Source organism: Rhinoderma darwinii, chromosome 3, assembly GCF_050947455.1.
Source record: "Rhinoderma darwinii isolate aRhiDar2 chromosome 3, aRhiDar2.hap1, whole genome shotgun sequence".
NCBI classification, from domain to species: Eukaryota; Metazoa; Chordata; class Amphibia; order Anura; family Rhinodermatidae; genus Rhinoderma; species Rhinoderma darwinii.
Window position 1 is genome coordinate 13,246,185 of NC_134689.1, and position 25,225 is coordinate 13,271,409.

The 25,225-nt window shown below is 36.7% G+C and overlaps 1 protein-coding gene across 4 annotated transcripts in view; it reads left to right on the plus strand.

Moving 5' to 3' along the window:
• Window positions 1-20,805: 20,805 nt before the first annotated feature.
• KIAA0930 (KIAA0930 ortholog) overlaps window positions 20,806-25,225 on the plus strand; it is a 53,180-nt gene continuing 48,760 nt past the window's right edge. For all 4 annotated transcript variants that reach the window (XM_075855943.1, XM_075855944.1, XM_075855945.1 and 1 more), the window contains exon 1: window positions 20,806-21,081. In XM_075855943.1, the coding sequence (XP_075712058.1) occupies window positions 20,937-21,081 (145 nt within the window). In that variant the 5' untranslated portion in view covers window positions 20,806-20,936. The remainder of the gene's footprint in view (window positions 21,082-25,225) is intronic.

Consider the following 25,225-nt stretch of genomic DNA (forward strand, 5'->3'; position numbering starts at 1 on the left):
ATACTGCCCCTATATACAAGAATATAACTACTATAATACTGCTCCTATATACAAGAATATAACCACTATAATAGTGCCCCTATATACCAGAATATAACTACTATAATACTGCCCTCTATATACAAGAATATAACTACTATAATACTGCTCCTATATACAAGAATATAACTACTATAATACTGACCCCTATATACAAGAATATAACTACTATAATACTGCCCCTATATACAAGAATATAACTACTATAATACTGCTCCCTATATACAAGAATATAACACTATAATACTGCCCCCTATATACAAGAATATAACTCGTATAATACTGCCCCTGTATTCAAGAATATACACTACCGTTAAAAAGTTTAGGGTCACTTAGAAATTTCCTTATTTTTGAAAGAAAAGCACAGTTTTTTTCAATGAACATTAAATTAATCAGAAATACACTCTATACATTGTTAATGTGCTAAATGACTATTCTAGCTACAAACGTCTGGTTTTTAATGCAATATCTACATAGGTGTATAGAGGCCCATTTCCAGCAACCATCACTCCAGTGTTCTAATGGTACATTGTGTTTGCTGTGTTAGAAGGCTAATGGATGATTAGAAAACACTTGAAAACCCTTGTGCAATTATGTTAGCACCGCTGTAAACAGTTTTGCTGTTTAGAGGAGCTATAAAACTGACCTTCCTTTGAGCTAGTTGAGAATCTGGAGCATTACATTTGTGGGTTCGATTAAACACTCCAAATGGCTAGAAAAAGAGAGCTGTCATGTGAAACTCGACAGTCTATTCTTGTTCTTAGAAATGAAGGCTATTCCATGCGAGAAATTGCCAAGAAACTGAAGATTTCCTACAACGGTGTGTACTACTCCCTTCAGAAGACAGCACACACAGGCTCTAACCAGAGTAGAAAGAGAAGTGGGAGGCCCCGCTGCACAACTGAGCAACAAGACAAGTACATTAGAGTCTCTAGTTTGAGAAATAGACGCCTCACAGGTCCTCAACTGGCAGCTTCATTAAATATTACCCGCAAAACGCCAGTGTCAACGTCTACAGTGAAGAGGCGACTCCGGGATGCTGGCCTTCAGGGCAGAGTGGCAAAGAAAAAGCCATATCTGAGACTGGCTAATAAAAGGAAAAGATTAATATGGGTAAAAGCACACAGACATTGGACAGAGAAAGATTGGAAAAAAGTGTTATGGACAGACGAATCGAAGTTTGAGGTGTTTGGATCACACAGAAGAACATTTGTGAGACGCAGAACAACTGAAAAGATGCTGGAAGAGTGCCTGACGCCATCTGTCAAGCATGGTGGAGGTAATGTGATGGTCTGGGGTGGCTTTGGTGCTGGTAAAGTGGGAGATTTGTACAAGGTAAAAGGGATTTTGAATAAGGAAGGCGATCACTCCATTTTGCAACGCCATGCCATACCCTGTGGACAGCGCTTGATTGGAGCCAATTTCATCCTACAACAGGACAATGACCCAAAGCACACCTCCAAATTATGCAAGAACTATTTAGGGAAGAAGCCGGCAGCTGGTATTCTATCTGTAATGGAGTGGCCAGCGCAGTCACCAGATCTCAACCCAATAGAGTATAACTACTATAATGCTGCCCCCTATATACAAGAGTATAACTACTATAATACTGCTCCTATATACAAGAATATAACTAATATAATACTACCGCCTATGTACAAGAATTTAACTACTATAATACTGCCCCTATGTACAAGAATATAACTAATATAATACTTCTCCCTATATACAATATAATTACTATAATACTGCCCCTATATACAAGAATATAACTACTATAATACTGCCCCCTATATACAAGACTATAACTACTATAATACTGCCCATATATACAAGAATATAACTACTATAATACTGCCCCTATATACAAGACTATAACTACTATAATACTGCCCCTATATACAAGAATATAACTACTATAATACTGCCTCCTATATACAAGAATATAACTACTATAATACTATCCCTATATACAAGAATATAACTACTATAATACTGCCCCTATATACAAGAATATAGCTACCATAATGCTGCCCCTATATACAAGAATATAACTACTATAATACTGCCCCCTATATACAAGAATATAACTACTATAAAACAATCCCTATATACAAGAATGTAACTACTATAATACTGCTCCTATATACAAGAATATAACTACTATAATACTATCCCTATATACAAGAATATAACTACTATAATACTGCCCCTATATACAAGAATATAACTACTATAATGCTGCCCCTATATACAAGAATATAACTACTATAATACTGCTCCCTATATACAAGAATATAACTACTATAATACTATCCCTATATACAAGAATATAACTACTATAATACTGCCCCTATATACAAGAATATAACTACTATAATGCTGCCCCTATATACAAGAATATAACTACTATAATACTGCCCCCTATATACAAGAATATAACTACTATAATACTGCCCCCTATATACAAGAATATAACTACTATAATACTGCTCCTATATACAAGAATATAACTACTATAATACTGCTCCTATATACAAGAATATAACTACTATAACACTGCTCCTATATACAAGAATATAACTACTATAATACGGCTCCTCTATACAAGAATATAACTACTATAATACTGCCCCCTATGTACAAGAATATAACTACTATAACACTGCTCCTATATACAAGAATATAACTACTATAATACGGCTCCTCTATACAAGAATATAACTACTATAATACTGCCCCTTATATACAAGAATATAACTACTATAATACTGCTCCTATATACAAGAATATAACTACTATAATACTGCCCCCTATATACAAGAATATAACTACTATAATATTGCGACTTATATACAAGAATATAACTACTATAATACTGCCCCTATATACAAGAATATAACTACTATAATACTGCCCCCTATGTACAAGAATATAACTACTATAATACTGCCTCCTATATACAAGAATATAACTACTATAATACTGCTCCCTATATAAAAGAATATAACTACTATAATACTGCTCCTCTATACAAGAATATAACTACTATAATACTGCCCCCTATGTACAAGAATATAACTACTATAATACTGCTCCTATATACAAGAATATAACTACTATAATACTGCTCCTCTATACAAGAATACAACTACTATAATACTGCCCCCTATATACAAGAATATAACTACTATAATACAACTCCTATATACAAGAATATAACTAGTATAATACTGCCTCCTATACACAAGAATATAACTACTATAATACTGCCCCCTATATACAGGACTATAACTACTATAATACTGCCCCTATATACAAGAATATAACTACTATAATACTGCTCCTATATACAAGAATATAACCACTATAATAGTGCCCCTATGTACCAGAATATAACTACTATAATACTGCCCTCTATATACAAGAATATAACTACTATAATACTGCTCCTATATACAAGAATATAACTACTATAATACTGACCCCTATATACAAGAATATAACTACTATAATACTGCCCCTATATACAAGAATATAACTACTATAATACTGCTCCCTATATACAAGAATATAACACTATAATACTGCCCCCTATATACAAGAATATAACTCGTATAATACTGCCCCTGTATTCAAGAATATACACTACCGTTAAAAAGTTTAGGGTCACTTAGAAATTTCCTTATTTTTGAAAGAAAAGCACAGTTTTTTTCAATGAACATTAAATTAATCAGAAATACACTCTATACATTGTTAATGTGCTAAATGACTATTCTAGCTACAAACGTCTGGTTTTTAATGCAATATCTACATAGGTGTATAGAGGCCCATTTCCAGCAACCATCACTCCAGTGTTCTAATGGTACATTGTGTTTGCTGTGTTAGAAGGCTAATGGATGATTAGAAAACACTTGAAAACCCTTGTGCAATTATGTTAGCACCGCTGTAAACAGTTTTGCTGTTTAGAGGAGCTATAAAACTGACCTTCCTTTGAGCTAGTTGAGAATCTGGAGCATTACATTTGTGGGTTCGATTAAACACTCCAAATGGCTAGAAAAAGAGAGCTGTCATGTGAAACTCGACAGTCTATTCTTGTTCTTAGAAATGAAGGCTATTCCATGCGAGAAATTGCCAAGAAACTGAAGATTTCCTACAACGGTGTGTACTACTCCCTTCAGAAGACAGCACACACAGGCTCTAACCAGAGTAGAAAGAGAAGTGGGAGGCCCCGCTGCACAACTGAGCAACAAGACAAGTACATTAGAGTCTCTAGTTTGAGAAATAGACGCCTCACAGGTCCTCAACTGGCAGCTTCATTAAATATTACCCGCAAAACGCCAGTGTCAACGTCTACAGTGAAGAGGCGACTCCGGGATGCTGGCCTTCAGGGCAGAGTGGCAAAGAAAAAGCCATATCTGAGACTGGCTAATAAAAGGAAAAGATTAATATGGGTAAAAGCACACAGACATTGGACAGAGAAAGATTGGAAAAAAGTGTTATGGACAGACGAATCGAAGTTTGAGGTGTTTGGATCACACAGAAGAACATTTGTGAGACGCAGAACAACTGAAAAGATGCTGGAAGAGTGCCTGACGCCATCTGTCAAGCATGGTGGAGGTAATGTGATGGTCTGGGGTGGCTTTGGTGCTGGTAAAGTGGGAGATTTGTACAAGGTAAAAGGGATTTTGAATAAGGAAGGCGATCACTCCATTTTGCAACGCCATGCCATACCCTGTGGACAGCGCTTGATTGGAGCCAATTTCATCCTACAACAGGACAATGACCCAAAGCACACCTCCAAATTATGCAAGAACTATTTAGGGAAGAAGCCGGCAGCTGGTATTCTATCTGTAATGGAGTGGCCAGCGCAGTCACCAGATCTCAACCCAATAGAGCTGTTGTGGGAGCAGCTTGACCGTATGGTACGCAAGAAGTGCCCATCAAGCCAATCCAACTTGTGGGAGGGGCTTCTGGAAGCATGGGGTGAAATTTCTCCCGATTACCTCAGCAAATTAACAGCTAGAATGCCAAAGGTCTGCAATGCTGGAATTGCTGCAAATGGAGCATTCCAAGACCAAAGCAAAGTTTGAAGGAGAAAATTATTATTTGAAATAAAAATCATTATTTCTAACCTTGTCAATGTCTTGACTATATTTTCTAGTCATTTTGCAACTCATTTGATAAATATAAGTGTGAGTTTTCATGGAAAACACAAAATTGTCTGGGTGACCCCAAACTTTTGAACGGTAGTGTAACTACTATAATACTGTCCCCTATATACAAGAATATAACTACTAAAATACTGCCCTCTATATACAAGAATATAACTACTATAATACTGCCCCCTATATACAAGAATATAACTACTATAATACTGTCCCCTATATACAAGAATATAACTACTATAATACTGCTCCTATATACAAGAATATAACTACTATAATACTGTCCCCTATATACAAGAATATAACTACTATAATACTGCCCCTATATACAAGAATATAACTACTATAATACTGCCCCTTATATACAAGAATATAACTACTATAATACTGCTCCTATATACAAGAATATAACTACTATAATACTGCCCCCTATATACAAGAATATAACTACTATAATACTGCCCCTATATACAAGAATATAACTACTATAATACTGCCCCCTATGTACAAGAATATAACTACTATAATACTGCCTCCTATATACAAGAATATAACTACTATAATACTGCTCCCTATATAAAAGAATATAACTACTATAATACTGCTCCTCTATACAAGAATATAACTACTATAATACTGCCCCCTATGTACAAGAATATAACTACTATAATACTGCTCCTATATACAAGAATATAACTACTATAATACTGCTCCTATATACAAGAATATAACTACTATAATACTGCCCCCTATATACAAGAATATAACTACTATAATACTGCTCCTATATACAAGAATATAACTACTATAATACTGCCTCCTATACACAAGAATATAACTACTATAATACTGCCCCCTATATACAGGACTATAACTACTATAATACTGCCCCTATATACAAGAATATAACTACTATAATACTGCTCCTCTATACAAGAATATAACCACTATAATAGTGCCCCTATATACCAGAATATAACTACTATAATACTGCCCTCTATATACAAGAATATAACTACTATAATACTGCTCCTATATACAAGAATATAACTACTATAATACTGACCCCTATATACAAGAATATAACTACTATAATACTGCCCCTATATACAAGAATATAACTACTATAATACTGCTCCCTATATACAAGAATATAACACTATAATACTGCCCCCTATATACAAGAATATAACTCCTATAATACTGCCCCCGTATTCAAGAATATACACTACCGTTAAAAAGTTTAGGGTCACTTAGAAATTTCCTTATTTTTGAAAGAAAAGCACAGTTTTTTTCAATGAACATTAAATTAATCAGAAATACACTCTATACATTGTTAATGTGCTAAATGACTATTCTAGCTACAAACGTCTGGTTTTTAATGCAATATCTACATAGGTGTATAGAGGCCCATTTCTAGCAACCATCACTCCAGTGTTCTAATGGTACATTGTGTTTGCTGTGTTAGAAGGCTAATGGATGATTAGAAAACACTTGAAAACCCTTGTGCAATTATGTTAGCACTGCTGTAAACAGTTTTGCTGTTTAGAGGAGCTATAAAACTGACCTTCCTTTGAGCTAGTTGAGAATCTGGAGCATTACATTTGTGGGTTCGATTAAACTCTCCAAATGGCTAGAAAAAGAGAGCTGTCATGTGAAACTCGACAGTCTATTCTTGTTCTTAGAAATGAAGGCTATTCCATGCGAGAAATTGCCAAGAAACTGAAGATTTCCTACACCGGTGTGTACTACTCCTTTCAGAGGACAGCACAAACAGGCTCTAACCAGAGTAGAAAGAGATGTGGGAGGCCCCGCTGCACAACTGAGCAACAAGACAAGTACATTAGAGTCTCTAGTTTGAGAAATAGACGCCTCACAGGTCCTCAACTGGCAGCTTCATTAAATAGTACCCGCAAAACGCCAGTGTCAACGTCTACAGTGAAGAGGCGACTCCGGGATGCTGGCCTTCAGGGCAGAGTGGCAAAGAAAAAGCCATATCTGGGACTGGCTAATAAAAGGAAAAGATTAATATGGGTAAAAGCACACAGACATTGGACAGAGAAAGATTGGAAAAAAGTGTTATGGACAGACGAATCGAAGTTTGAGGTGTTTGGATCACACAGAAGAACATTTGTGAGAAGCAGAACAACTGAAAAGATGCTGGAAGAGTGCCTGACGCCATCTGTCAAGCATGGTGGAGGTAATGTGATGGTCTGGGGTTGCTTTGGTGCTGGTAAAGTGGGAGATTTGTACAAGGTAAAAGGGATTTTGAATAAGGAAGGCGATCACTCCATTTTGCAACGCCATGCCATACCCTGTGGACAGCGCTTGATTGGAGCCAATTTCATCCTACAACAGGACAATGACCCAAAGCACACCTCCAAATTATGCAAGAACTATTTAGGGAAGAAGCCGGCAGCTGGTATTCTATCTGTAATGGAGTGGCCAGCGCAGTCACCAGATCTCAACCCAATAGAGCTGTTGTGGGAGCAGCTTGACCGTATGGTACGCAAGAAGTGCCCATCAAGCCAATCCAACTTGTGGGAGGGGCTTCTGGAAGCATGGGGTGAAATTTCTCCCGATTACCTCAGCAAATTAACAGCTAGAATGCCAAAGGTCTGCAATGCTGGAATTGATGCAAATGGAGCATTCCAAGACCAAAGCAAAGTTTGAAGGAGAAAATTATTATTTGAAATAAAAATCATTATTTCTAACCTTGTCAATGTCTTGACTATATTTTCTAGTCATTTTGCAACTCATTTGATAAATATAAGTGTGAGTTTTCATGGAAAACACAAAATTGTCTGGGTGACCCCAAACTTTTGAACGGTAGTGTAACTACTATAATACTGTCCCCTATATACAAGAATATAACTACTAAAATACTGCCCTCTATATACAAGAATATAACTACTATAATACTGCCCCTATATACAAGAATATAACTACTATAATACTGCCCTCTATATACAAGAATATAACTACTATAATACTGCCCCCTATATATAAGAATATAACTACTATAATACTGCCCCCTATATACAAGAATATAACTACTATAATACTGCCCTCTATATACAAGAATATAAGTACTATAATACTGCCCCTATATACAAGAATATAACTACTGTAATACTGCCCCCTATATACAAGAATATAACTACTATAATACTGCCCCCTATATACAAGAATATAACTACTATAATACTGCCCCTATATACAAGAATATAACTACTATAATACTGCCCTCTATATACAAGAATATAACTACTATAATACTGCCCCTATATACAAGAATATAACTACTATAATACTGCCCTCTATATACAAGAATATAACTACTATAATACTGCCCCTATATACAAGAATATAACTACTATAATACTGCCCTCTATATACAAGAATATAACTACTATAATACTGCCCCTTATATACAAGAATATAACTACTATAATACTGCCCCTATATACAAGAATATAACTACTATAATACTGCCCCTATATATAAGAATATAACTACTGTAATACTGCCCCCTATATACAAGAATATAACTACTATAATACTGCCCTCTATATACAAGAATATAACTACTATAATACTGCCCCTATATACAAAAATATAACTACTGTAATACTGCCCCCTATATACAAGAATATAACTACTATAATACTGCCCCCTATATACAAGAATATAATTACTATAATACTGCCACTATATACAAGAATATAACTACTATAATACTGCCCCCTATATACAAGAATATAACTACTATAATACTGCCCCCTATATACAAGAATATAACTACTATAATACTGCCCCTATATAAAAGAATATAACTACTATAGTACTGCCCCTATATACAAGAATATAACTACTATAATACTGCTCCCTATATACAAGAATATAACTACTATAATACTGCCTACTATATACAAGAATATAACTACTATAATACTACCCCCTATATACAAGAATATAACTACTATAATACTGCCTACTATATACAAGAATAGAACTACTATAATACTGCTCCTATATACAAGAATATAACTACTATAATACTGCCCCTATATACAAGAATATAACTACTATAATACTGCCCTCTATATATAAGAATAAAACTACTATAATACTGCTCCTATATACAAGAATATAACTACTATAATACTGCTCCTATATACAAGAATATAACTACTATAATACTGCTCCTATATACAAGAATATAACTACTATAATACTGCCCCCTATATACAAGAATATAACTACTATAATACTATCCCTATATACAAGAATATAACTACTATAATACTGCCCTCTATATACAAGAATATAACTACTATAATACTGCCCCCTATATACAAGAATATAACTACTATAATACTGCCCCTATATACAAGAATATAACTACTATAATACTGCTCTTATATACAAGAATATAACTACTGTAATACTGCCCCCTATATACAAGAATATAACTACTATAATACTATCCCTATATACAAGAATATAACTACTATAATACTGCCCTCTATATACAAGAATATAACTACTATAATACTGCCCCCTATATACAAGAATATAACTACTATAATACTGCTCCTATGTACAAGAATATAACTACTATAATACTGCTCCTATATACAAGAATATAACTACTATAATACTGCCCCCTATATACAAGAATATAACTTCTATAATACTGCCCCCTATATACAAGAATATAAGTACTATAATACTGCCCCCTATATACAAGAATATAACTACTATAATACTGCCCCCTATATACAAGAATATAACTACTATAATACAGCTCCCTATATACAAGAATATAACTACTATAATACTGCTCCCTATATACAAGAATATAACTACTACAATACTGCCCCCTATGTACAAGAATATAACTACTATAATACTCCCCCCTATATACAAGAATATAACTACTATAATACTGCCCCCCTATATACAAGAATATAACTACTATAATACTGCCCTCTATATACAAGAATATAACTACTATAATACTGCCCCTTATATACAAGAATATAACTACTATAATACTGCCCCTATATACAAGAATATAACTACTATAATACTGCCCCTATATATAAGAATATAACTACTGTAATACTGCCCCCTATATACAAGAATATAACTACTATAATACTGCCCTCTATATACAAGAATATAACTACTATAATACTGCCCCTATATACAAAAATATAACTACTGTAATACTGCCCCCTATATACAAGAATATAACTACTATAATACTGCCCCCTATATACAAGAATATAATTACTATAATACTGCCACTATATACAAGAATATAACTACTATAATACTGCCCCCTATATACAAGAATATAACTACTATAATACTGCCCCCTATATACAAGAATATAACTACTATAATACTGCCCCTATATAAAAGAATATAACTACTATAGTACTGCCCCTATATACAAGAATATAACTACTATAATACTGCTCCCTATATACAAGAATATAACTACTATAATACTGCCTACTATATACAAGAATATAACTACTATAATACTACCCCCTATATACAAGAATATAACTACTATAATACTGCCTACTATATACAAGAATAGAACTACTATAATACTGCTCCTATATACAAGAATATAACTACTATAATACTGCCCCTATATACAAGAATATAACTACTATAATACTGCCCTCTATATATAAGAATAAAACTACTATAATACTGCTCCTATATACAAGAATATAACTACTATAATACTGCTCCTATATACAAGAATATAACTACTATAATACTGCTCCTATATACAAGAATATAACTACTATAATACTGCCCTCTATATACAAGAATATAACTACTATAATACTGCCCCCTATATACAAGAATATAACTACTATAATACTGCCCCTATATACAAGAATATAACTACTATAATACTACTCTTATATACAAGAATATAACTACTGTAATACTGCCCCCTATATACAAGAATATAACTACTATAATACTATCCCTATATACAAGAATATAACTACTATAATACTGCCCTCTATATACAAGAATATAACTACTATAATACTGCCCCCTATATACAAGAATATAACTACTATAATACTGCTCCTATGTACAAGAATATAACTACTATAATACTGCTCCTATATACAAGAATATAACTACTATAATACTGCCCCCTATATACAAGAATATAACTTCTATAATACTGCCCCCTATATACAAGAATATAAGTACTATAATACTGCCCCCTATATACAAGAATATAACTACTATAATACTGCCCCCTATATACAAGAATATAACTACTATAATACAGCTCCCTATATACAAGAATATAACTACTATAATACTGCTCCCTATATACAAGAATATAACTACTACAATACTGCCCCCTATGTACAAGAATATAACTACTATAATACTCCCCCCTATATACAAGAATATAACTACTATAATACTGCCCCCCTATATAGAAGAATATAACTACTATAATACTGCCCCCTATATAGAAGAATATAACTACTATAATACTGCCCCTATATACAAGAATAGAACTACTATAATACTGCTCTTATATACAAGAATAGAACTACTATAATACTGCCCCCTATATACAAGAATATAAGTACTATAATACTGCCCCCTATATACAAGAATATAACTACTATAATACTGCCCCCTATATACAAGAATATAACTACTACAATACTGCCCCCTATGTACAAGAATATAACTACTATAATACTCCCCCCTATATACAAAAATATAACTACTATAATACTGCCTCCTATATACAAGAATATAACTACTATAATACTGCCTCCTATATACAAGAATAGAACTACTATAATACTGCTCCTATATACAAGAATAGAACTACTATAATACTGCTCCTATATACAAGAATATAACTACTATAATACTCCCCCCTATATACAAGTATATAACTACTATAATACTGCCTCCTATATACAAGAATATAACTACTATAATACTGCCCCTATATACAAGAATATAACTTCTATAATACTGCTTCCTATATACAAGAATATAAGTACTATAATACTGCCCCCTATATACAAGAATATAACTACTATAATACTGCCCCCTATATACAAGAATATAACTACTATAATACTGCTCCCTATATACAAGAATATAACTACTATAATACTGCTCCCTATATACAAGAATATAACTACTACAATACTGCCCCCTATGTACAAGAATATAACTACTATAATACTCCCCCCTATATACAAGAATATAACTACTATAATACTGCCCCCCTATATACAAGAATATAACTACTATAATACTGCCCCCTATATAGAAGAATATAACTACTATAATACTGCCCCTATATACAAGAATATAACTACTATAATACTGCTCTTATATACAAGAATATAACTACTATAATACTGCCCCCTATATACAAGAATATAAGTACTATAATACTGCCCCCTATATACAAGAATATAACTACTATAATACTGCCCCCTATATACAAGAATATAACTACTACAATACTGCCCCCTATGTACAAGAATATAACTACTATAATACTCCCCCCTATATACAAAAATATAACTACTATAATACTGCCTCCTATATACAAGAATATAACTACTATAATACTGCCTCTTATATACAAGAATAGAACTACTATAATACTGCTCCTATATACAAGAATATAACTACTATAATACTGCTCCTATATACAAGAATATAACTACTATAAGGGCGGGTTCACACATGGCGGAATTTCACTTAAATTCCGCTGCGGACACTCCGCAGCGTTATTCCGCAGCGGAGCCGTTTCTCCATTGACTTTCACTTTAATTTAGCAGTGTTCGTTTACACGATGCGTACAATTCCGCTGCGGAGCATAGGCTGCGGAGCGGAATTTGGTGTCCGCAGCATGCTCTGTCTGTTGCGGAGCAGTGGCGGACTCATGGCGGAATTTCTCCATTGACTTCAATGGAGATTCAAAGTTCCGCAATGAAGTCCGCAGCTGTCATGCACATGTCATGTGTGCTGCGGATGCGTCTTGCTTTTTTAACTTGACATTTCTTCATTCTGGCTGGACCTATGTATTTCTAGGTCTACAGCCAGACTGAGGAAGTCAATGGGGCTCCCGTAATGACGGGAGCGTTGCTAGGAGACGTCAGTAAATAGTCACTGTCCAGGGTGCTGAAAGAGTTAAGCGATCGGCAGTAACTGTTTCTGCACCCGGGACAGTGACTACCGATCCCAATATACATGTATCTGTAAAAAAAAATGAAGTTCGTACTTACCGAGAACTCCCTGTTTCTGTCTCCAGTCCGGCCTCCCAGGATGACGTTTCAGTGTAAGTGACGGCTGCAGCCAATCACAGGCCAAGCACAGGCTGCAGCGGTCACATGGACTGGCGCGTCATCCAGGGAGGTCGGGCTGGATGCCGAAGGAGGGACGCGTCATAAAGACAACGGGCGGTAAGTATGAATTTCTTTTACTATCACTAGGGAAAGTGCTGTCCCTTCTCTCTATCCTGCACTGATAGGGAGAAGGGAAGCACTTTTCCCGCAGTCCGCAGCAGCTAGTCCGCATCAATTTTCTGCACATTTTGTGCAGATCCGCAGCCGTAATCCGCAACCCGGATTAGGTGCGGCATTGATGCGGACAGTTGCGGAGGAATTCCGCCATGTGTGGTCATGCCCTAATACTCCCCCCTATATACAAGAATATAACTACTACAATACTGCCTCCTATATACAAGACTATAACTACTATAATACTGCCTCCTATATACAAGAATAGAACTACTATCATACTGCTCCTATATACAAGAATAGAACTACTATAATACTGCTCCTATATACAAGAATATAACTACTATAATACTGCCCCCCTATATACAAGAATATAACTACTATAATACTGACCCCTATATACAAGAATATAACTACTACAATACTGCCTCCTATATACAAGACTATAACTACTATAATACTGCCTCCTATATACAAGAATAGAACTACTATAATACTGCTCCTATATACAAGAATATAACTACTATAATACTGCCCCCCTATATACAAGAATATAACTACTATAATACTGCCCCTATATACAAGAATATAACTACTATAATACTGCCCCCCTATATACAAGAATATAACTACTATAATACTGCCCCTATATACAAGAATATAACTACTATAATACTGCCTCCTATATACAAGAATATAACTACTATAATACTGCCCCCTATATACAAGAATATAATACTATAATACTGCCCCTATATACAAGAATATAACTACTATAATACTGCCCCCTATATACAAGAATATAACTACTATAATACTGCCCCTATATACAAGAATATAACTACTATAATACTGCCCCCTACATACAATAATATAACTACTATAATACTGCCCCCTACATACAAGAATATAACTACTATAATACTTCTCACAGATATTTCTGGTTGTGGGTTGTGTTGCGGCCTCGCATTATGTTGCTGATTTCCAGGTGATACGAGCGTCATTACTACAGGGTTTTGCTTTTCCCGTAGAACAAACATCAGTTTCACAGAATAAACTCCTTACATTATGTATGAGAATTATTTTATATGTGGGAGCAGATTTCTCCATAAACAGGAAACTACCAAGGGCAAAATACCCATCCCCCATCAGAATGTTCTTTACACTCGGACGTTGGGATTGTTTCACGACAGGTATATATGCGATTCAGAAGTCTCGAAAATTATTAAAGTTAAAATTAAGATTTGTTTTCTTTTGGATAGTTTTAGACTTTGAGTGCTGTCCCGGCTATCCCTTCCACGATACTGCCAAGTACTAAGTGGTCGCCTAAGCTTGGAAATACAGCAAAATTAGTAATGTCAATGAGACATTACTACCAGTATTTACAAAGCTGCCAGCAGAGGGCAACATCACTACAGGAGAAAGTAATTGGAGGAGGAGGGAAGAGGTTCTAAATTCTTGCTACAATGCAATGTACTTTTTATCTGGGCAAAGTGATCCCCGCTCTGGGTGCTATTCAGCTGTATGTGCCCCAGGGCCTCCATCACCCACCATCCCTGACGGATCTATCTATCTATCTATCTATCTATCTCATATCTATCTATCTCATATCTATCTATCTATCTATCTATCTATCTATCTATCTATCTATCTATCTATCTATCTATCTATCTATCTATCTATCCATCCATCCATCCATCCATCTATCAATCTCTCTCATATCTATCTATCTATCTATCTATCTATCTATCTATCTATCTATCTATCTATCTATCTATCTATCTATCTATCTATCATCTATCTATCTCATATCTATGTATCTATCTATCTATCTATCTATCTATCTATCTATCTATCTATCTATCTATCTATCTATCTATCTATCTATCTATCTATCTATCCATCCATCAATCTCTCTCATATCTATCTATCTATCTATCTATCTATCTATCTATCTATCTATCTATCTATCTATCTATCTATCTATCTATCTATCTATCTATCTATCTATCTCATATCTATCTATCTCATATCTATCTATCTATCTATCTATCTATCTATCCATCCATCCATCCATCCATCTATCAATCTCTCTCATATCTATCTATCTATCTATCTCATATCTATCTATCTATCTATCTATCTATCTATCTATCTATCTATCTATCTATCTATCTATCTATCTATCTATCTATCTCATATCTATCTATCTATCTATCTATCTATCTATCTATCTATCTATCTATCTATCTATCTATCTATCTATCTATCATCTATCTATCTATCCATCCATCCATCCATCAATCTCTCTCATATCTATCTATCTATCTATCTATCTATCTATCTATCTATCTATCTATCTATCTATCTATCTATCATCTATCTATCTATCTATCTATCTATCTATCTATCTATCTATCTATCTATCTATCTCATATCTATCTATCTATCTATCTATCTATCTATCTATCTATCTATCTATCTATCTATCTATCTATCTATCTATCTATCTATCTATCTATCTATCTCATATCTATCTATCTATCTATCTCATATCTATCTATCTATCTCATATCTATCTATCTATCTATCTATCTATCTATCTATCTATCTATCTATCTATCTATCTATCTATCTATCTATCTATCTATCTATCTATCTATCTATCTATCTATCTATCTCATATCTATCTATCTCATATCTATCTATCTCTCTCATATCTCTCTCTCTATCTATCTCATATCTGTCTATCTATCCTCTAAACTGTTTGGCCTCTGTGTGGGCAGTGTTTTGTCTATATGGGCACCGTATAGTACTCGTGGGCAATGTGGGCACTACATGACTCTTTCCACTGCAGGGACCTCTTTTATTCAGATATTATCCCCAAGGAAGTCCCGGGAGGGGATTATTTTTATGATGTCATTTTCAGCTAAATCTTATTGATTCTTAAGACATTAGAAGAAATAACAGGACGAGACCTTGTCACATGATTATCTCTGCCTGCCAAGTGTGACTAAGCCTTTCCTCACCCTCCTCACTGCCGTCTTTGTTGGGTCACAGCCGTCACATGATCGGTGACTATCATTGTAATAAACCACTGAGCTGCACCATTATATTATTTTTAGCCATACTCTATAGGTTTGTTCTTCTCGACACATTATGGGATATGGATGATTTTTAGGACAGTTCCTAATTCATTTTTAATTGGTATGTGATGGGTATAATATGGTCTGAATAGAGACCAGCTAGGAATTTCCCAATGTTAGGAACGTGGTTGGCGCTTCTTTCTATTATTGGACTGTAGCGTGCCCTATATCTATCCATTTCAAGGAAAAGCCTCCTAAACATTGTCTGCCGGATATACAGTAGGTTGTGTGGCTTTTATACAAATAGATTTCTTACAAACGAGGAAACGTAACATAAAACTGTATGAAAGGGGTCAAGGGCCAACTGTGACCCTCAGGAATGTTCATGGCATTTATGGCCCGTTTGCCAGGAGCCCTCAGTGTCCTACTGATTAGATGACGCCTGCACTGGTCTATCAGGGTTCAGATCTATCTATCTATCTATCTATCTATCTATCTATCTATCTATCTATCTATCTCTCTCTCTCTCTCTCTCTATCTATCTATCTATCTATCTATCTATCTATCTATCTATCTATCTATCTATCTCATATCTATCTATCTCATATCTATCTATCTATCTATCTATCTATCTATCTATCTATCTATCTATCTATCTATCTATCTATCTATCTATCTATCTATCTATCTATCTATCTATCTCTATCTATCTATCTATCTCATATCTATCTATCTATCTATCTATCTATCTATCTCATATCTATCTATCTATCTATCTATCTATCTATCTATCTATCTATCTATCTATCTATCTATCTATCTATCTATCTATCTATCTATCTATCTATCTATCTATCTATCTATCTATCTATCTAGCTATCTAATTTAATGAACCTTTAATTAGCTATTAATGATCTAGGGACCTGTACTGAGGAAGTTAACCTGTAGCATAATTTAAAAGAAAAGGGGACAGGACCCTTTGAAGAGTTTGTTGTAGGGCCGTCATTTATTAGTGCTACCCCTGACATTCACTATTTGTATACACTACTCACCTCTCAGGACACGGGCTCTCCTGTCCAACCCAGGTGGATGCAGGCATGTGGGTCTCTCTTTATAAGTCTTTGGGGTCACTGGCTTGGTTTCTCCATAGCTCCTATATGGTTCAGTATAGAGGCTGCTATAGGGGATCAGATGGGGTCCAGGTCCCAGAGGTGGGATCCCCTCCCCCTACAACCTTAATTTGGCCCTGTATTTAGGTCCAAAATTGTTGGCTGTGTATACAATCCCGAATATTAGGAATTTACATCCCACATATGGACACAAGCTGTGTTTGCTGTCCACGTGTGCATGGGATTTATAGGACATTGACAGCAGATTACGTGTTCCCGTTACCTCATTATTGGGTAAGTAGGTCAACAACACCTGCGACTGGATAACGCTCAGAGAATAGTCCTGCGCAAAGAGGTCACGACGAGAACATTTCTTATTCTTTAGTGATGAATATTCACATCTGATGTAAATGTGTGCCCTAAAAATGCGCTGCCCAACAGCTGAGCCCCCAATGCCCGACCCACGTGTCATTTATAGTAGTGCTGCCTACTTATGTGGTAGACGGGCACTTAAAGGGGTATTCTAGTAAAGTTCATTTATCACCTATACACGGAACCTTCATTGATTACTATAAAGGGGTCCCCCTTCAACCAGGCCCCATTTTTTTGGTATTTTTCACGTGTTTTTTTTTTTTTTTGCCAAAAACCACTATGGCCAGATGTTATCTAAAAGTCAGTGACGAAATACGAGGGTTTATTAACATGAGTCATTTTTGTCGATTTGTTAAAAAAATTGTGTAAAAAGCACAAAAATTTGTCGTTCATACTGTTTTTTTGTAGCTTTTTTTGGGGGGGGGGGGCGGTTTAAAACGCCAAACTTTTTTAAAATATATTTTTTTTTCCTGGTGATTTTCACGTCCTATAGAGAAGCCTTTAAAAAAAACCGCCAAGAACTCAAAACACACACTAAGGTTGGATTTACACGAGCGTATGCGTTTTGCGCGAGCAAAATGTCCATAACCGCTCCGTGTGTCAGCAGCATATGACACACATTTTCGCGCAGCCGCCATCATTATGACACTCCGTTTGTATGTTTGTAAACAGAAAAGCACATGGTGCTTTTCTGTTTTCATTCATAGTTTTTACTGCTGTTGCGCGAATCACGCGCGTCACACGGAGGGCTTCTATGTGCCGCGCGTGATTTTCACGCATCCATTGACTTCAATGGGTGCGTGATGCGCGAGAAACGCACAAATAATGGACATGTCGTGAGTTTTACGCAGCGGACACACACTGTGTGAAACTCAAGGACAGTCTGCACGGCCCCATAGACTAACATAGGTCCGTGCGAGGCGCGTGAAAATCACGCACGTAGCACGGACGTATTACACGTTCGTCTGAATAAGCCCTAAGGGAATGTTCACACAGAGTTTTTTGACAAGTTTTTTTATGCGAAACTCGACAAAAAAACGGCCGAAAATGCCTGTTTTCTCCCGCGAGCCGGTTTTACGGGACATGCCCTATCTTCATTGACATTAATGGCAGGCAGAGAAAGCATATTTCGCTGCATTTTATGCCCACGGCGCTCAATGGCTGGGGGCGAAAAATGCCGCGAAAATGGGCGTGCAGGCAGAGGAAAATCTGCCTCAAACTTCCAAACAGAATTTTGAGGCAGATTTTCCGCCTGCAAAAAACTCAGTGTAAACCCAGCCTTTCACACTGAGTATTTTGACAAGTTTTTTGACGCGGAAACCGCGTCAAAAAACTCGTTAAAAACGGCCCGAGAATGCCTCCCATTGATTTCAATGCCTCCCAATGCCTCGCGGCAAAAAGAAGCGACATGCCTTATCTGACCTCCCATTGACTTCAATGGGAGGCAGAGAAAGCGTATTTCGCAGTGTTTTATGCCCGCGGTGCTCAATGGCCGCGGGCGAAAAACGCAGCGAAAAATTCAGCGAAAATCGGCGTGCAGGGAGAGGAAAATCTGCCTCAAACTTCCAAACGGAATTTTGAGTCAGATATTCCTCCCCCAAAATACTCTGTGTGAACATTACAGCGAAGAAAAACACCATAAACAAAAAAGCATTGTTTGAAGTGCATTTCAAAACGATCTGAAATCGCTTGCTATTTTGCGTTTTTCCGCATGCGTAAAAACGCGAGGAATATGCGGTGCGTATTTTTAGGCCAGGACATTTTTAAACACACCCCATATAATTATTTAAAAAATCTACAACAAAAAGCGTCGAAATACGTTTATTAAAAACACAGTAAAAAAAAAAAAAAGCGTGCATTTTTGTCGCTGATTACGTATTGGATTTTTTCTGTCTCCAGGTAATACCCACAAGTGGTTCGGCCGCTATATTATGGCCGTCTTTATATCATTTGATCAAAATGTGCGCTAAAAACCTTTTTATAATAAAAGCTACGTTCACGCCATCGCATTGCTTTTTCTTTTACGTGCACTGACGTGATCACTGAATGATAGAAAATCCTGATATTGATCCAGTAACTGGAGATACAATGGCAGCTCTGATATAAACAACGGGCCCCACCCGGCAGCCACAATGATGTATTCCGCTCACACACGTCGCTCCACCTTGAGGGTGAACTTGTCAGCGGCGCACATGTCACATTCTCCACATGACTACATAATATACAGAATGTCCCTTTAAACAACTGGGCCAGATGATTGGCTGTAAATTTCCATAACCACGCCCCTTCACGTAAACGCTCATTGATTGGATAATGCTCGATCTAACCCGCCCGCTGTCAAACATACGGCCTCTTATTGGCTGTTTATTCCCATATCCGCGCCCCTTTGCTTTCATCTCTCCGAGAGTTGATTGGATAAAGCGCGATACGACCCGCCCTCTGTCAGCGCTGATTGGCTATCGCTCCAGCGTCCTGCAGGAAGCCCTCAGCTGATCCGCTATGGGAGACGGAAGTGTCGCCTGACTGGGGGTCTCTGTCACTGGCAGGGTGTCACTGAACCGGGGGGATCAGTGCGATGAGAGTGGCAGCAGCTCCGGATGGATGATGGCTGCAGTTAAGAGTCACAGCCGGGCTGGGAAGATAGAGGAGGAGAACGGGGGTCTGGACCGCTCCCTCCAGCAGATGATCTCAGCCATAGTGGACGAAAGGAACCGCCTCAATATCCGCCAGGAGATCAGCGGCCTGGGTGAGTGGCTGCTAGAGGGGGACTGCTATGTCTATGGGGGAGTCTGTGTGGAGGGGTCATTTACATACGATATCTATAGATCGTGTAGACTTATGTGCTGGCCATAGACCTAACGATGCGACCGATCACGACCGCCGTAATAATAATCGCCGCCTCGTCTCCGGTACAAAACGACCGGATCTATAATCTATTCAATTAAAATATTTATAATTCTTATAAAAAATAAAAATTCGAAATGTTCAAATTCCCACGGCTGTAGACGCGCGGCCAATGTCCCTATGGAAAATGTGTGCGTTTTTATGTTGACCATTTACTTTCCTGACCGTATTGATACAAAGGTTTTCTTTAAAAAAAAAACAAAAAACTAAATGTAGGAATATATATATTTTTTTTTGTATTTTGAATTTTTTTTTTTAAAAAGTAAAAAAAAATCGAATATTAATCTATCGTGCGGTGAGACAACCGTAGTTATTTTTGCTGTAATCTATGGGAAAATCGTCCAGGAAAATAACTATAAATGCTGAACGCCGGTGTCGTGGGGGTTACATTTTTGTGTCTATGACGGGTTTTGGCGTCATTGCTATTTGGGGTTGGGGTGATGTATTAATAACCAGCGCGGCTCTGACGGGTCTTGAGGATTTATAATGTTTATATTCTGTGTTTGGGGGTCTAATAAATCTACGAGTGACAATACGTAGATCTATAGTCTTATTGTGATTTATTATTTATTGTCCTTTTAATTATTTTTACTCTAAATATTCTAGAATAATCTTCTTACTGTATGTATTAGAGGAGTAACCTGAAGCCCCGGGACCCCAATGTAATATTTGTACCAGAGCCCCCCACCTACCATGTGCCATCTATAATACTGGGGTCTTTTTATGTGGCAGAGGGTCCTTTGGGCCCCCAGACACCAGGGCCCCGATGTGACTGTTACTTCTGCACCCTGGCTAGTTACACCCCTGCTATTAATTGTGAATTATTGGTTTATGTTTATTGATGTTTTTTCTCTTGATTATTCTGATATTTACACAGGTTATTTATTTGTTTATTAGTGATATGTGCAGCATTGTAATGTTGTTCTATAAATTTATATGAATTTGCTATATATTTTTATGTTCTATTTTAATATTAACAGTATATTTGTTTTTTTTAGTGATATTTTATATGGATTTATACATAATTTTTTATTATATTACTTTCCAGTATTTTATATTCTTACTATGGTGATTTTATACGTTTTTTTTTTTTTTTGTTTTTGTTCTTGTTTTTCAATCTAAATCCTGGGGGTCTCTCATGTGAGGAGTAGATGGCATCTTGTCGGGAGGGGCTTATATTGCGACTCATTTTATTTCCTTTATAATGGTTGATCTCTGTGGACAATGCCGTCCTGATCACATATGGAGCAGCCTGACTCCAATCTGTCACTTCTCCCTGGGAGTGTCGTAGATCCACCCCGTCCTTCATATCCCTATCTGATCCCGCGTTATTTATAGCTTGATTATTTTATATTCTCACATTGGTTTCTTCCGTTGTGTGATGTCATCTGTAATGAATAAGTGTAGTGGGGGGGGGGGTCCTGCTTTTTACAAGACCCCAAGTTGAACCTTCAGGCTTGTTGAGATGTCTTTAAAGGGGCCCTAAACCTAAAGACTATTGTATCATCATTTCCAGTGCAGTGGAATGAAATCTGTTCTCTGTTATCAGCCATTTCCGGCTGGGGAGAGGCTAACCAGTGTTCTTCAAAAGGATGACTGACAAAAAGTCCAGGATATGTCCACTGCAGTGAAGCTCCGGATACATTAACATCCATAGGTATGACTGATATCCTCTTAGAACGCCGTTACCAACTTTAAGTGTAGTGCCCCTTTAAGAGATGACCACCCCACTATGGTGCCAGGCTGAGATGGTTGTTTCGTTGGTCTCTAGACATAAAGGAAAGTGGAGAGCGGCTCTCGCTGATATCACGTCTAATGCCAGGAGGGTCTTTGTCTGTGGTGAAGAAAGGGATATTAATATGATGTCATTTAAAGGGCCAGTAACCCTAAAATTAGCAGCTTATAATAGGTCAGCTGAGAGGACCAGCAGCTGATATCCGTCTCCTGTATGGATGTAAATATATCCAGAGGTTCTCAGCACTGGACATAAGTGAGATAAAGGAGTGATCATGGGGGCAGGTGTTGTTCCAGGACTTCTCGATCAGTCATGGCTATGGTATAAGTGGCTGATAACAGGGAGCACTAGATTGTATTTAACTGCAGATGGGGAGAAGAGACTGCAGATTAGCCAATCGCTCCATGGTGACTTGGAGTAACGTTGTTTACTGCAATCTTAATATTTTCCAAAGGGGGCGACTTATGACCATTCATTGCTAAAATTGAAATCGTGTTGGCAACCTTGTGTTTTGTCTCGCAACTTTTTCCCCCCATAAGGAAGTATTGAGATTGCCCTATCCTGAAAAAAAATCACTCTGAGATCACTAGGAGAAGTGACATTTGGCCACAGCAGCCACTACAGGGGAAACGTAGTATTACATGTCTGGGCTGAGTCTGCCAACATGGGAGCTGCTGTTACTTATCAGTTCTCTGCTCTGACTAATAGGGGGAAATCTCTCTCTGACGTCCATATGGCCTAATACGGCACAGGTTGTCCTTGTGAGACAGCCCCTTTAATGCCCTTATAATGAGAGGGCTATAATACCTGGTGAATGACCCACTTAAACTTTTATGGTGGAGCTAATGGGTCCACTGGGACTTATTAGCAGAGAAGAATCATCTGACCTTCGACAGAAATTGCTAAAGTGATTCCTGTCACTAACGTACGCCCCCGATTTGAGATCCTACTATAGAGCGATCTGTATCCGTTGCGGCCCCTTTAATACCCCTGATCCGCTCAGACTGATGACAGCACATGTAATCTACATCGGCTATTAATCCCGGTCTACTCCATCTGTAAACTCCATGTTCTGATCCGATGATCTTGCTTTTTACCTTTTTATCCTCATCGTTTTTTGGAACCAAATTTCTATAATTCTAAGAAGTTCTCACTGTGGTCATCACGTATCCTTTTAGATATATAAGGCTGCTGGGGGGGGGGGGCAGATATTTGCTTAAAGGGGAAGATTCCAACAATTAGGAGGGGGGGGTCCTTGAGATCAAATCTAAATACCAATAAAATTGTTTTAGTCTGGCACCTGATGGTCCGGAAACTCTGATAGTCCGGCACAGTAAACAAAGCGATATTATCGGATTTCATGTTACCCTTGTATCTATTGGGTCTGTGTAATATAATTTCCTATAATCCAGTGCCTCTCCTTGATGGCGATATGTTATCAATGTCTGGCATGAGGTAACCCCTTATGGATTTGACTTTTCTAACATTCTTAGACTTTGCTGGGTGTAATGTGCAGATTTGTATATGTTAGATTTGCAAATCTCCGTTCCTCATCTCATGTGAGCGGGTAAACTTCCTACATTGATTATCTGTTCTCCAGATTAGTCATCAAAGTATTGCGTCTATCTGGCTATAAATGTGAGACCGCTGATTGGTTGGCAGCTCGTACCCCACCACTTATTATTTCAGCAGTGCTAGGTACTTTCTCATGTACCATTTTAGGTCACTGGACACTGCGGTAATTTAATGCTGAGATGTGTTGTAGGGAATTGGATTGCTAAAATATATATATATATATATATATATATATATATAATGTGTTTGTGTGTGTTATCTTATACTGATCCTGAGTTACATCCTGTATTATACTCCAGAGCTGCACTCACTATTCTGCTGGTGGAGTCACTGTGTACGTACATTACATGACTTATCCTGTACTGATCCTGAGTTACATCCAGTATTATACTCCAGAGCTGCACTCACTATTCTGCTGGTGGAGTCACTGTGTACGTACATTACATGACTTATCCTGTACTGATCCTGAGTTACATCCTGTATTATACTCCAGAGCTGCACTCACTATTCTGCTGGTGGAGTCACTGTGTACATACATTACATTACTTATCCTGTACTGATCGTGCGTTACATCCTGTATTATACTCCAGAGCTGCACTCACTATTCTGCTGGTGGAGTCACTGTGTATATACATTACATTACTTATCCTGTACTGATCCTGAGTTACATCCTGTA